The sequence below is a fragment of the Grampus griseus genome, assembly GCF_964374135.1.
Source record: "Grampus griseus genome assembly, chromosome: 5".
NCBI lineage: Eukaryota > Metazoa > Chordata > Mammalia > Artiodactyla > Delphinidae > Grampus > Grampus griseus.
The window spans coordinates 116066713-116080892 of record NC_138998.1 but is presented as its reverse complement, the minus strand read 5'-3'; the positions used below and the strand labels follow the sequence as shown (position 1 = coordinate 116080892).

The window sequence follows — 14180 nt, the reverse complement described above, 5'->3', positions numbered from 1 at the left end:
GAGGTTGTGATTAACATATACACACTACTATACATATAATAGATAATCAACAAGGACCTACTGTATAGCCCAGGGAACTCTAACCAATACTCTGTAATAACCTATATGGGAAAAGAATCTGAAAAAGAATAGATATATGTAAAAAAATTGTTAGCTAAAACCAAGGGTATGATGCTTCCTCATTTCAAACTATACAACTACAAAGCTATGGAAATCAAGAGTATAGTACCAGCACAAAAACAGACAGGTAGATAAATGGAACAGAACAGAGAGCCCAGAAATAAGCCCACACTTATATGCTCAATTAATGTATAACAAAGGAGGCAAGAATATACAATAGGGAAAAGAAAGCCTCTTCAGTAAATGGTGTTGGGAAAACTGGACAGCTACATGCAAAAGAATTAAATCAAACCACTTTCCTACATCATATACGAAAATAAACTTAAAATGTATTAATGACTACCTGAAACCATGAAACTCTTAGAAGAAAACATAGGCAGTAGGCTTTTTGGCTTCAATCTTAGCAACAATTTTTTGGATATGTCTCCTCAGACAAAGGAAACAAAAGCAAAAATAAACAAAAGGGACTACATCAAACTAAAAAGCTTCTGCAGAGTAAAGGAAACTATTATCAAAATGAAAAGGCAACCTATTAAATGGGAGAAGATATCTGCAAATGATATGTCTGATAAGGGGTTAATATACAAAATATACAAAGCACTCATATAATTCAATATATATAAATTAAAAAAATCCTAATTAAGAAAATGGGCATAGGAGCTGAATAGAGACTTTTCTCAGAAGACATACAGATGGCCAACAGGCACATGAAAAGATGCTCAACATCACTAATCATCAGGGAAATGCAAATCAAAACCACAATGATATATCACCTCACACCTGTCAGAATGGCTATTATCAAAAAGACAACAAAGCAACACCCAGCTCTACCCACCACCAGTCCCTCCCAGCAGGAAGCTTGCAACAGCCTCTTAGATAGCCTCAGCCACCAGAGGGCAGACAGCAGAAGCAAGAAGAATTACAATCTTCCAGCCTGTGGAACGAAAACCACATTCACAGAAAGACAGACAAAATGAAAAGGCAGAGGACTATGTACCAGATGAAGGAACAAGATAAAACCTCAGAAAAACAACTAAATGAAGTGGAGATAGGCAACCTTCCAGAAAAAGAATAGAGAATAATGATAGTGAAGATGATCCAGGACCTCAGAAAAAGAATGGAGGCAAAGATTGAGAAGATGCAAGAAATGTTTAACAAAGACCTAGAAGAATTAAAGAACAAACAAACAGAGATGAAGAACACAATGACTGAAATGAAAAATACACTAGAAGGAATCAATAGCAGAACAACTGAGGCAGAAGAACGGATAAGTGACGTGGAAACAGAATGGTGGAATTCACTGCCGCGGAACAGAATAAAGAAGAAGGAATGAAAAGAAATGAAGACAGCCTAAGAGACCTCTGGGACAACATTAAATGCAACAACATTCGCATTATAGGGGTCCCAGAAGGAGAAGAGACCTAGAAAGGACCCGAGAAAATATCTGAAGAGATTATAGTTGAAAACTTCCCTAACGTGGGAAAGGAAATAGCCACCCAAGTCCAGGAAGCACAGAGAGTCCCAGGCAGGATAAACACAAGGAGAAACACACTGAGACACATAGTAATCAAATTGACAAAAATTAAAGACGAAGTAAAGTTATTAAAAGCAACTAGGAAAAAACGACAAATAACATAAAAGGGAACTCCCATAAGGTTAACAGCTCATTTCTCAGCAGAAGCTCTACAAGCCAGAAGGGAGTGGCAGGACATATTTAAAGTGATGAAAGGGAAGAACCTACAACCAAGATTAGTCTACCCAGCAACGATCTCATTCAGATTCAGTGGAGAAATCAAAAGCTTTACCGACAAGCAAAAGCTAAGAGAATTCAGCACCACCAAACCACCTCTACAACAAATGCTAAAGGAACTTCTCTAAGTGGGAAACACAAGAAAAGAACCTACAAAAACAAACCCAAAACAATTAAGAAAATGGTAATAGGAACATACATATCGATAATTACCTTAAATGGAAATGGATTAAATGCTCCAACCAAAAGACTCAGGCTTGCTGAATGGATACAAAAACAAGACCCATCTATATGCTGTCTACAAAAGACCCACTTTAGACCTAGGGACACATACAGACTGAAAGTGAGGGGATGGAAAAAGATATTCCATGCAAATGGAAATCAAAAGAAAGCTGGAGTAGCAATACTCGTATCAGATAAAATAGACTTTAAAATAAAGAACGTTACAAGAGACAAGGAAGGACATTACATAATGATCAAGGGATCGATCCAAGAAGAACGTATAACAATTAATAAATATATATGCACCCAACATAGGAGCACCTCAATACATAAGGCAAATGCTAAGAACTATAAAAGAAGAAATCGACAGTAACACAATAATAGTGGGGGACTTTAACACGTCACTTACACCAATGGACAGATCATCCAGACAGAAAATTAATAAGGAAACACAAGCTTAAATGACACAATAGACCAGATAGATTTAACTGATATTATAGGACATTCCATCTGAAAACAGCAGATTAGATTTTCTTCTCAAGTGCACACGGAACATTCTCCAGGATAGATCACATGTTGGGTCACAAATCAAGCCTCAGTACATTTAAGAAAATTGAAATCATATCAAGCATCTTTTCTGACCACAACACTATGAGATTAGAAATAAACTACAGGGAAAAAAATGTAAAAAACACAAACATATGGAGGCTAAACAAACAAGAAAGACAGCAAACAACAAGCGTTGGTGAAAATGTGGAGAAAAGGGAACCCTCATGCATTCTTGGTGGTAATGTAAATTGGTGCAGTCACTATGCCAAACAGTATGGAGGCTGTCAAAAAGTTAAAAACAGAACTACCATATATGATCCAGCAATTCCACTTCTGGATACTTATCCAAAGAAAACAAAAACACTAATTCAAAAAGATATATGCACCGTTAAGTTCACTGCAGCATTATTCACAATAGCTAAGATACAGATGCAACCTAAGTGCCCACTGATAGATAAATGCATAAAGATGTGTGTGTCTGTGTGTGTGTATGTGAGTGTGTATATACTCATTCCATGTAATATTATTCAGCCATAAAAAAAGAATGAAACCTTGCCATTTGTGACAACATGGATAGACCTAGAGGGTATTATGCTAAGTGAAATAAGTCAGACAGAGGAAGACAAATATTGTATCATTTCACTCACATATGGAATCTAAAAAACAAATGAACAAACATAAAACAGAACAGAGTCATAGATACAGAGAACAAACAGATGGTTGCCAGTAGGAAAGTGGATGGTGGCGGGGGATGAGTGAAGTAGGTGAGGGAAATTAAGAGGTAGAAACTTCTAGTTACAAAATAAGTGAGTCACAGGGATGTACAGCATGGGGAATATAGTCAATAATAATCAAATATCTTTGTATGATAAAGGTGGTCAAAAGGTACAAACTTCCAGTCATAAGATAAATAAGTACTGAAATGATTAACACAATTAACACTGCTGTATGTTATATGTGAAATTTGTAAGAATAAATTCTAAGAGTTCTCATCATAAGGAATAAATATTTTTTTCTTATATTTTGTATCTATATGAGATGATGGATGTTCACTAAACTTATTGTGGTAATCATTTTATGATGTATGTAAGTCAAATAATTATGCTGTATACTTCAAACTTACACAGTGCTGTTATGTCAATTATATCTCAATAAAACTGGAAGAAGAACAAATAAGAACAAAAATAGATAAAAAGAGAAGGAAAGAATTTTCAGCCTTGGATTTTTGCCTGTATTCTAGGTGTTAATTTACATAATGCATCTTGTAGAATCATATCAGAACCTGCGGTGGCAAATCCTAAATGGTCCACCAATGTTTCAGGAAGATGCACAAAGGAACCAATGTTTGGTGTTAGGAGAGTGGCCTCAGAAGAGTGGGAGTAGGACCACCCTGAAAGTGTGTGAACTTCTTCCCTTAAGGAGGTCTGCCCATATATTTTAAATGACCAGAGTCTTAGTGGTTCAACCAAATGGGCACAAAATAAAAAGCCCCAGGGAATGTTAAGAAGAAACTTTACATGGAAGGAATCATGAATGTCCTCACGATTCCATGTAAAAAGATTTCATCACAATTATTACTCCTGGCATGTTTCCCTACCACTGACCCATCTTCTTCATGGAATATGACTTCATGGAATAAGAACTGATGTGGGGTTAGCTTTTTCAGAGATCACTTCTTAGATATCTCTCACTAGATTGACCTTATATTGGACATCTAAAGCTACCCAACATTTGCGGCCATAAATTCCAAAGAGTTTGTCAAAAATACAGATAACATTTGGGTTTCCACACACTTATCTCAGATTCTTATTTCTCTGTTGACACTGAATACATAAGAAAAAAAAATGAGTGTTATTTATCGATCTCCTAATTTATCTCCATCACTAAATTTCACAATAACTTACGTCTCCTCTTCAGCTTTCATTTGGAAGGCATCTTCTAACCAATCTAATAATTTGTGTGTAAACTCACTCACGTCTTGCTGTGGGGGGAAAAAAAAAGTCTTGTTGATATTCGAGCCTACCAATGAAAACACTAAATACTGCAACATAAAACTTACAGCCAGTCTTTTCAAATGTATAATTAACTGACTCCTAGCAACGGTATCATCTGAAATGTTTCACATCAAATGCAAGAAATATTTATAACTTAACCAGAGCATAAAATCATTATTTGAGAAAAACAAGCATTATATTCATAATCATGTAACTGGGTTTCACCTTAGGAGGGAAAAAAATATGTGTGTGTGTGTGTGTGTGTGTGTATATAAATTCAAACTTATCAATGAGATTTTTAAAAAGAGTTATTACCTCCCCACAAAGAGCTCTCTAATGAATCTTTATAAAATTAAGGACCCACATTACCAAAGAGTTCTTCATTATATAAAGATTTATTACTGGTTTCTGTCTTAGAAGGAATATGTGTTTTTAAACAATTCATTTTTTCAATTCAACTGTTAATGCACAGCTTTTTAAGCCATATCCGATTTTACTAAGGTATCTGTTAATTTGGATAGGTTGAGCCTAATTAATCACTGACTCCTCAACTATCAAGTCTACCACCTCATGAACTTCGAACTGATTCTCCAATCAGAACCAGCACAACCTTCACCTTTTGCCATCCCTTCGGTCCTAGATCACCTGACATAGATAAACAGGAATAAGCAGTGGCAGTTGTACTTGTCAACTACCATAAAATTCTTTCAACACTCCAACCTGGAGCATAGCAAACAGGTTTGTATAGAACCTGCATGGGGAGTAGAGTGGGCTGGGGTGGGCTGGGGGGATAAAGCAACCCTACTATGACTTCCCAAAGACAGATAAATAAGTGTAAGCAATTTGCCTTTATCAAAATAGTCCCAAATATAAAACAAACTTACTATTATACATTTTCACAGCTAGAAGTTTTTTGAAAAGCATCTGGGCCAACCTATTTACCTTTAAAATGTTGAAACTAAGGTCTAGGAAGCTTAAATAAATTGCTCCAAAGCCATATAAAGACAACTAAACTTATTAACATATAAAGACAACTTCCTTAACAGGAAGGATTCTCCTTGAGAGCCACCGGAGGGAGCACGGCCCTGCCAATACCTTTATTTTGAACTTCTGGCTTCTAGAACTATAAGAGAATCATTTTCTATTGTCTTGAAATCACTTGGATTGTGGTAATTTGTTACAGCTGTCCTAGCACACTAATATAAGACTTTAAAATGACTTTCCATACTTTTCTATAACATTACTTACCCTGCAAGGTTATATCTGACAAGAAACAAAAAAGTTTTCTACTTATCCAATACTCTTTAGAAGAAATTGTTAGGGGGGAGAAAAACAACAAATATAAGCAAATTCTGATGTGACCACCCTTTTTGTTCATTTATCTTTGCCATAAAAAGTGAATTTTTAAAAAAAAGCACAGGGAAGGCAGTGGCAAAATCAGACATCTTTCAGCTCTCCACACATCCACGTAACAGATATATATCCAAGTACTACAACACCTACACTGCAAACGTAGCATATTTTTAAAATCTCAAGTATCGTCTTTATTTTTTGCCCATTATGTCACTGTCATCTTTTCCAACACTGTTGCTATTATTCTCTGTTACTTTCTTTCCTTCTCTTCCACTTTCCTTCTTTAATTTCTCTGACTTCTCACATTATATGTGAAAATGTTGGTTTGTTTACAGACATTTTCTATTTTTATAGGAAAATTCCCAATATTCTTTCTAAAAAATTGATAAAAAGCAACCAAACAGCACTACATAAAGATTGGGAAATAAAAGAGCAATAAAAGAAAAATAAAATAACAAAGTTAATGTCATTCAGAAACCTTTTCTGAGTAATTACGGAAAACTACTTTCTGCCAGCAAAAAGAGGCATATCAAAAGCGTGTATACTATACTGACACTGGGTTATCACACCTTGGTGAAGATTTTTAATTAAAAATTTGTGAACATTCTGAATTTTACCTACTGCTTTCATTTAGTAATTTTAATTATAATATAAATTACAGCTTCATTTATCATATACTTTCAAGATTATCACTACTTCTTAATTTAAAAGTAAATCTTCCAAATAAACAATGTTTTAAGTGGCTCCAGCTTATTTGTATAAAGATAAATGACAACATCTTTGTCATTTATCTTTGAAAAAAATGCTTAAGAAAAGATCAGATTAAATAAAAAAGTTAATAAACTAGTAAGCACAACAAAGCTACCTGCTGGGAGTCATTTGATTTGAAAGCATCCTTAAGAATTTCAACTGCTCTTGATGGATCAACATATTTCCGTTTAGTACCAACAAGAAGTGCAAATAGATACCGAAGCTCACGCATAAAAGGCAAATTCCGATGCTCCTATTGAAAAAAAAGAAAAAATCCTTAAGTGAAGATTAAAATCTTTACTGGTAAAGAGATACTCATTTTAAAATTAACCAAAAATTTGACTAATATAGATTAGGGATGAATCTAGCACTCCTATTATCATAAAAAAAGAAGAGTGATCTTGTCATCTAGGAGACTGAAAGAAGGAGTCAAACATGGAAAGAGCAGAGGACCTAGACTAAGCTCACAATTTTAGAATAAATGCCACATATTCACAGTAAATCATGTCATTACCCAGCCAAGAATATCCTCATTTAAGTTTGTTTATTACAATCCTTTCCATTCAGCAAAGCCCAGCTGCTGCTGAGGACAGCAATAACAAGAGCCAATATTCAATGAGTGCTAACCACGTGCCAGGCACTACTTAAGTACTTTATGCTCAATAAACCCATTTAAGCAAAAATCCCCCTCCTCCATGAAGCCTTCCCAGGCCCCTCCAAGTCAATGATCTCTTCAAACTCCACATCTACTGAAATTAATGTTTTTCATTCAGTAATGAATCACTACTGCCACTGTTATGTGAAAATCCTAATTATCAGACACATTAGTCTAATAAGTAATTAGACTAGATCCTAATATTAGACTAATGTATCATCATTCTAGTGTTCCTTTGAAAACTCACTATTGTTTTTCTTCTTCCATAAGGAACAAAAACAACCCAATATTATCAATCACAAACAATTTATTTTAAAATAAGAAGAAAACTTTTTATAAGAATGTAATTCACATGTCTTAGTGAAATACATTATGGTAACAAATCAGACAGGCAGTTCTTACTATGGTTAGCTCCTGAAATAACAATTTTAACAGATAAAGCTTACATATACTATTTAAATATTAGAAAAATTTTCCAAGTTTGCATAGTTTTGTAGCAGTGTGTCTGTGTGTGTACAGTTGTTACCCAGAATAATATAATCAATTAATAAAGAAACAGTTGCTCCCACAATACATTAAAGAGCAGTCCTAAGAAATAGGTGTAAAGGAATAAAATTGATTCCAAATATTTATTTGATCTAAAAACTACATACCCATTACAGCAATCAGAAAGTACATAAAGTCTAACATAAAAACGCTAAGTTATAGAAAACATGGATTTTATTTAAGCATAACAAATTCCATCATTGATGATAAAGATGAAATGCAAAAGTTTTAAATGAGATAAAAAATTAATCCATGATTTTTCTGTGGTACTTACTATTCCCCAACAAGTGCCCTATATAAATAGGTTTCAAGAGTGTAAATGTTAAAAATTTTAATCCATAAAATAATTTTCAGAAATCTCCTTGATTTCTTGTGATTAATTTCTTCATTTATCACTGTACCTAAGGCAAGGCAGTTTTTTGAGACATTCCTTGCCAAGTGACAAGAATGAAATAAATGACTTTTGAAATCAAGTGAAATTCTGCTGAGATGCACATGTGAAAAGTTAAATACTTTAATAAAACATTTTTTGCTCTCAGCCAATTCCTGTGGCTAGAACATCTTGAATTTCAAAAGGCAAAATGAGTGGTTGCTGTTAAGACTAGCCACTGCATAAATTATGAAAATACCACCACATCTAGAAATTATTCAAACACAATTCTTTATCTTTTTTAAAACAGATTTATCAAGATATAACTGATGTACAATATACTGTACATTAGAAAGTGTACAATTTTACAAGCTTCACATATGTATACATCCATGAATGTATCACCACAATCAATAACATACCTGTCCATCACCCCAAAACTTTCTTCATCCCTCACTCCCCTCCCTAATCATTCCCAGGTGACCATGGTTACTTTACACTTTCTAGAAATTTATATAAATCATATCATATTCTATGTACTCATTTTAGTCAATGGTTTCCTGCAATCGGCATAATTATTTTGAACTTCATCCATATGTTTATGTACATTAATAATTAATTCCACTTTATTGCTGAGTGGGATTCCATTGTGCGGACAGACCACAACTTATTTATCCATTAACCTGTTCCAGCTGCAGTGGATATTATTGGATGTGGCTCTGTGTGGACATATGGTTTCATTCCTCTTGAGTAAAGAACTGAAGGGAAATGGCAAGGCTGTATGGTAGATGTTTTTAAGAAACAAACAAACTGTTTTCCAAAGGCATTAAACTACTTTGTATTCTCACTGGCAGTGTAATGAGAGTTCTAGGTCCACATTCTAAAACACCTGGATATGGGCTATATTTTTTAACTTTAGTTCTTCTAGTGGCACCCCTCATTTTAATTTGCATTTGGCCTAATGACTAGTAACATTAAGCATCATTTCATGTAGTTATTTACAATCTGTGTATCTTCTTTGGTGTTGTAATCTGTTAAGATATTTTTCCCAATATAGTAATAGGTTACTTGTCTTACTATTGAGATGTAAAAGTTCTGTACATATTTTAGATACAATTCCTTTGTGTGATATATGTTTTGCTAATATTTTCTCCCAATCTGTGGCTTGTCTTTTCATTTTGTATGAATTTTTCAAAGACAAGCTTTTCATTTTGATGAAAATATCAATTTTTTTCTTGTATGATTTGTGCCTGTTTATTGTCCTTCTTAAGAAATCTTCTCTTAATCCAGAACCCTAAAATTTTCTATGTTTTCCTCAAGAATTTTTATAGTTTTATTTCTTTGTTTTAGGTCTATAGTTAGTTCATTGTGATTTTTTTTGTCATAAATAGTGTCCTGTAAAGGTTGGAAAGTATTTTTCTGTCTAAGACATCATTGGTTTAAGATTTTCCTTTGACCATTTAATTGTTTTGGCAACTCTGATTAAAACCAATTACCCCTATATGTGTTGTTCTATTTCTGGACTCTCTATTCTGTTCTACTGATCTATATGACTATCTTTTCACCAATAACACAGTGTCTTGATCATTAGCCAAAAAATTAATTCCTCCAACACTGCCTTTCTCTTTAAACTGCTATGGCTATTCCACATCCCTTGATTTGGCATATAGATTTTACAATCAATTTGTCAATTCCTATGAAAATGCCTGCTGGGATTATAACTGGATTGCACTGATTCTATAGATTAAAGTGGGAACAACTGATATCTTAAAAAAATTGAATCCCCTGATCCATGAACATAGTATATCTCTTTATTTCTTTAATTTCTCTCAGCAATGTTTTGTAGTTTTCCATATCTTTGGCTACTTGATCTCTAATATTCCATATTTTATGCTGTCTTACATAAGTACTTTTTAATTTAAATTCCCAATTGTGTGTTGCTAGTATTAAGAAATACAGCTGATTTTTGTATGTTTGCCTTGTATCATGTAATGCTGCTGAATGAACTCACTTCTTGATTCTAGCATCTTTTTTTTTTTAGTCGAGTACTTAGGATTTTCTAAATAGACAGTCATATAAATGAAAAGACAGCTTTGTTTCTTCCTTTCCAATCTGCATGCTTATTTCTTTTTCTTACCTTACAGCACTGGTTAAGAACTCCAGTCTAATGTTTAATAGAAAAGTGGTGAGGGACATCTTGTTTGTTCCTCATCTTTGAGGAAAAGGGTTCAGTCTTACACCAGAAAGTATTATAATTAGTTGTAAGTTTCTCATAAATGAGTTTTATCAGGATAAAAAAGTTTTTTACTCTTCCTAGTTTCTGTGAGATTTTGCCATAAATATATATTAGCTTTCTTCAAATCCTTTTTCTTCATCTACTGAGATAGTCATACGGCTCTTCTTGTCTAATATGTTAATATGATGAATTATACTGAGTTTTGAACACTAAACCAATCTTTCAGTCCTGGATAAACTCCACCTGCCAATGAGGTATTATTATCCTTTATATGTACTACAGCATTCAACTTGCCAAAAATCTGACAATTTTTTCTTCTATTATTCATGAGGAATATTGGTCTGTAGTTTTCTTTTCTTGAAATATATTTTTCTACTTTTGGTTTCAGCATAATGCTGGTCTCATAGAGTAAATTTGGAAGTTTTATCTCTTTTTCAATTTTCTGGGAAAACATGTAGAGAATTGCTATTATTTCTTCATTCAATGTTTGGTATAACTCACCAATAAATCTTGCTGCTATTGATTTTTTTTTTTTTTTTTGGTGGGTAGGTTCTTAACTAAAAATTCTAATATAATATAGAGATACTCAGGTTATCTATCTTTTCATCGGTTTCAATAGCTGTTAGCTTTTTAAATATTTGCCTGTTGTGTATAATATTCCACTATTCTCTTACTGTCTACAGAATATGCAGTGATGTGCCCCTCTTTCATTCTTTATTTTGGTAATTTGTTTCTTCTCTCTTTTTTCTTACTCAGTCTACTTAGAAGGTTATCAATTTTACCAACTTTCTTAAGAAGCAGCTTGTGGTTCCATTAATTTTTCTCTACTGTTTTCCTGATGTCTAATTCATTGATTTATGTACTTGTCTTAATTATTTCCTTTCTTCTGCTTTCAAATTAACAAGCTTTTCCCCCCTAATTTCTTGATGCAATCTGATGCCATTAATTTGAAACAATTCTTATTTTCTAATAAGGCATTTAGTTCATGTATTTTCCACTAACCACTGTTTTAGCTAAATCCCTCTAATTTTGATACATCATGTTTTACTTTTTATTCAGTTCAGAATACCCTGAAATTTCTTCTTTGACTTGTTCTTTGTTCCTGGGATTATTTAGAGGTGTAAATAATTTCCAAGTACTAGGGGGATTATCTAGATATCTTTCAAATTGCAAGTAATAATTCTAAATAATCATGTGAATTATAAATATACTTCAACCAAGACATCAGAACAACAAACTAACCAAATTGTGACAGAGGGAGGCAACAGTCCAAAAAGTTTCATGTAAAAACTGTAATGACTTAAAGGTGTCTGCTTAATTTCTCTGGAAGTATGAGTAGTTGGTCAGGTGATCTTGCTTCCCTTTTGAAAATGGCTTATCAGTCTGACACTCTATGGCCAAAGATTACGGCCTGAAAAGCTGGTTATAAATCAAATTATATTCCCACTAGCTAGCATTATAAATGTTTCACGTGTTTGCAGGAAAAGCAGTTTTCAAAATTAGATACTAAAAGGAAAACATAATTTAATAATGCATTATTACTATTAACAATAGGTCACACAAAGTTCAACACTTTACTGAAACCTATAACTTCTTTGTCTTTGCAACCAGTCCCCTTTAGGGCTACAGTTTCTTTATGACAAGATCACTGAAGTCTTACACTCAAGGATATCAACTCCATAATTAATTTTTTTCATTAAGTATGAATTTCTGCGTGCAAATCAGTCCTATCTTTTGAAAAGCTAATATGAACAGTACAATAACTAGCAATAGCTGACACCTAGTACTTACTATGTACCCGGTACTTCTAAGTCCTTTATGTGTTTTATCTCATTTAATTCTCACAGCAACTCTATAAAATAACTGCTGTTATTATTTATGCTTTTCAGATAAGGAAAATGAGCAGTAACTAGACCAAGCAGGTCCACAGCCAGAACCCAGGAAATATGGTCCTAATGCCTGTGCTCTCTGTCACATTATATTGCCTAACAATATTAGAAGTTATAGATTCGCACTGCAAAGACAACAAGTGCAAAACTAACCTTTTAAAGAGCTCAGCTACAGAAATAACTGATAAATTTTTGATTTCCACACAATTTTTCAGGAGGCAACTGAGTAAAGGCCTTGAATTGTAAATGGTAACCTATAAAATTTACTGAAATTTGACATCCAAAAAAAAGAAGAAAAAAGAAATTACTAAAGTGAAACAAAAAAATTGGCCTATTACTGACACACAGGTGAAGAAAAATTCATAATTACAATATACTAACCAAGAATAGGAAGTTACTGTTGTAGCTGAGATTAATAGGTTCACATTCAAATTTGACACTATTTCAGATTTGATTTGGCAAATTTCCCAAAAGCAAGCACAGATAAAAGAATATGAAGACCATATATACTCTGCTTAAAAATTTTTCATAGGGCTTCCCTGGTGGTGCAGTGGTTGAGAGTCTGCCTGCCAATGCAGGGGACACGGGTTCGTGCCCTGGTCTGGGAAGATCCCACATGCCGCAGAGCGACTAGGCCCGTGAGCCATGGCCGCTGAGCCTGAGCGTCCGGAGCCTGTGTTCTACAACGGGAGAGGCCACAACAGTGAGAGGCCCGCGTACCACAAAAAAAAAAAAAATTATGAAAATTTTCATAATTTTACCTTTTGGTTTCGGGGTAAATCTTGAACATGTGATGGAGGCTTGTAATTCAGAACTAGTCTTCTAAATTCCAATAGATTGAATAATGACTGAAAAAGAACAACAATTTAAGATAACCGAAGGGAAAATTCTATTAACAGAACTATAAAAATATGACTGGCCTGAAAGATTTATTTTATATACAGAATATTTCCCACTAGCACAAGAAGGCCTATTTTCTCCCTGAGAAAAAGTCACATTTCTTTTATTTTGACATATTATTCTTGATCATTAACAATATTTATGGTACTGCAAAGGAGAAAATTATACGTGGACAACTCAAAAAAACATAATATATATTATTAAAAGTTTCCTTTCTTTATGTTACTATGTGCCTAAGCAGTTTCCTCAAAATAAAATCTACACAAATGCAAAGTTGAGAACTTTTTAGACATGTTATGTTCAGTATGAGTTTTCTAGAGGTATCAATTCTACAAAAATACAGTACAAATAAATTTATGGGCCAGATGCTATGTGATAGAGACACAAAGAAATTACGTATTATCGCTAATGGTCAAGGAGACACACAACCTAGAAAGGAGACAGATATTTAATTATAACAATAGCAGTGTTACTCAAAAATACAGTAATATTGATCATGTAGAGCATAATGAAAGCATGTGAAAGATGCTCATGAAAAAGCTTCCTGCAGCTATGTTTTTAAGCTATAGCTTGTAACCCATTAATGTCATCATGATAAACATTAATTTTAAAAACTGAAATAAAATATAATGGAAAATATCAGAACATGTCATAAACAGTCAATTCACCAGAGTATCATTTGTAAAATTTTCATTGGTGATATTTTTACATACGTATGTATGTGTAAAGTGTTTTACAATGTAAAACGTATTCCTTTCTGTGAGTCACAGTTTATAAAGTTTGAAAATCATTGCACTGGAGGTTATAATGTATTAAATCTTAGTAAAAGATGGGTTAGCCAACTTG

At 33.5% G+C, this 14180-nt stretch overlaps 1 protein-coding gene across 3 annotated transcripts in view; it reads right to left on the bottom strand.

Moving 5' to 3' along the window:
* Positions 1-14180, bottom strand: part of USP25 (ubiquitin specific peptidase 25) — a 138429-nt gene that overhangs the window by 73417 nt on the left and 50832 nt on the right. For all 3 annotated transcript variants that reach the window (XM_082654330.1, XM_082654332.1, XM_082654331.1), the window contains exons 6-8: positions 13196-13282; positions 6854-6991; positions 4546-4622 (exon numbers count right to left, since the gene is read on the bottom strand). In XM_082654330.1, the coding sequence (XP_082510456.1) occupies positions 4546-4622; positions 6854-6991; positions 13196-13282 (302 nt within the window). The remainder of the gene's footprint in view (positions 1-4545; positions 4623-6853; positions 6992-13195; positions 13283-14180) is intronic.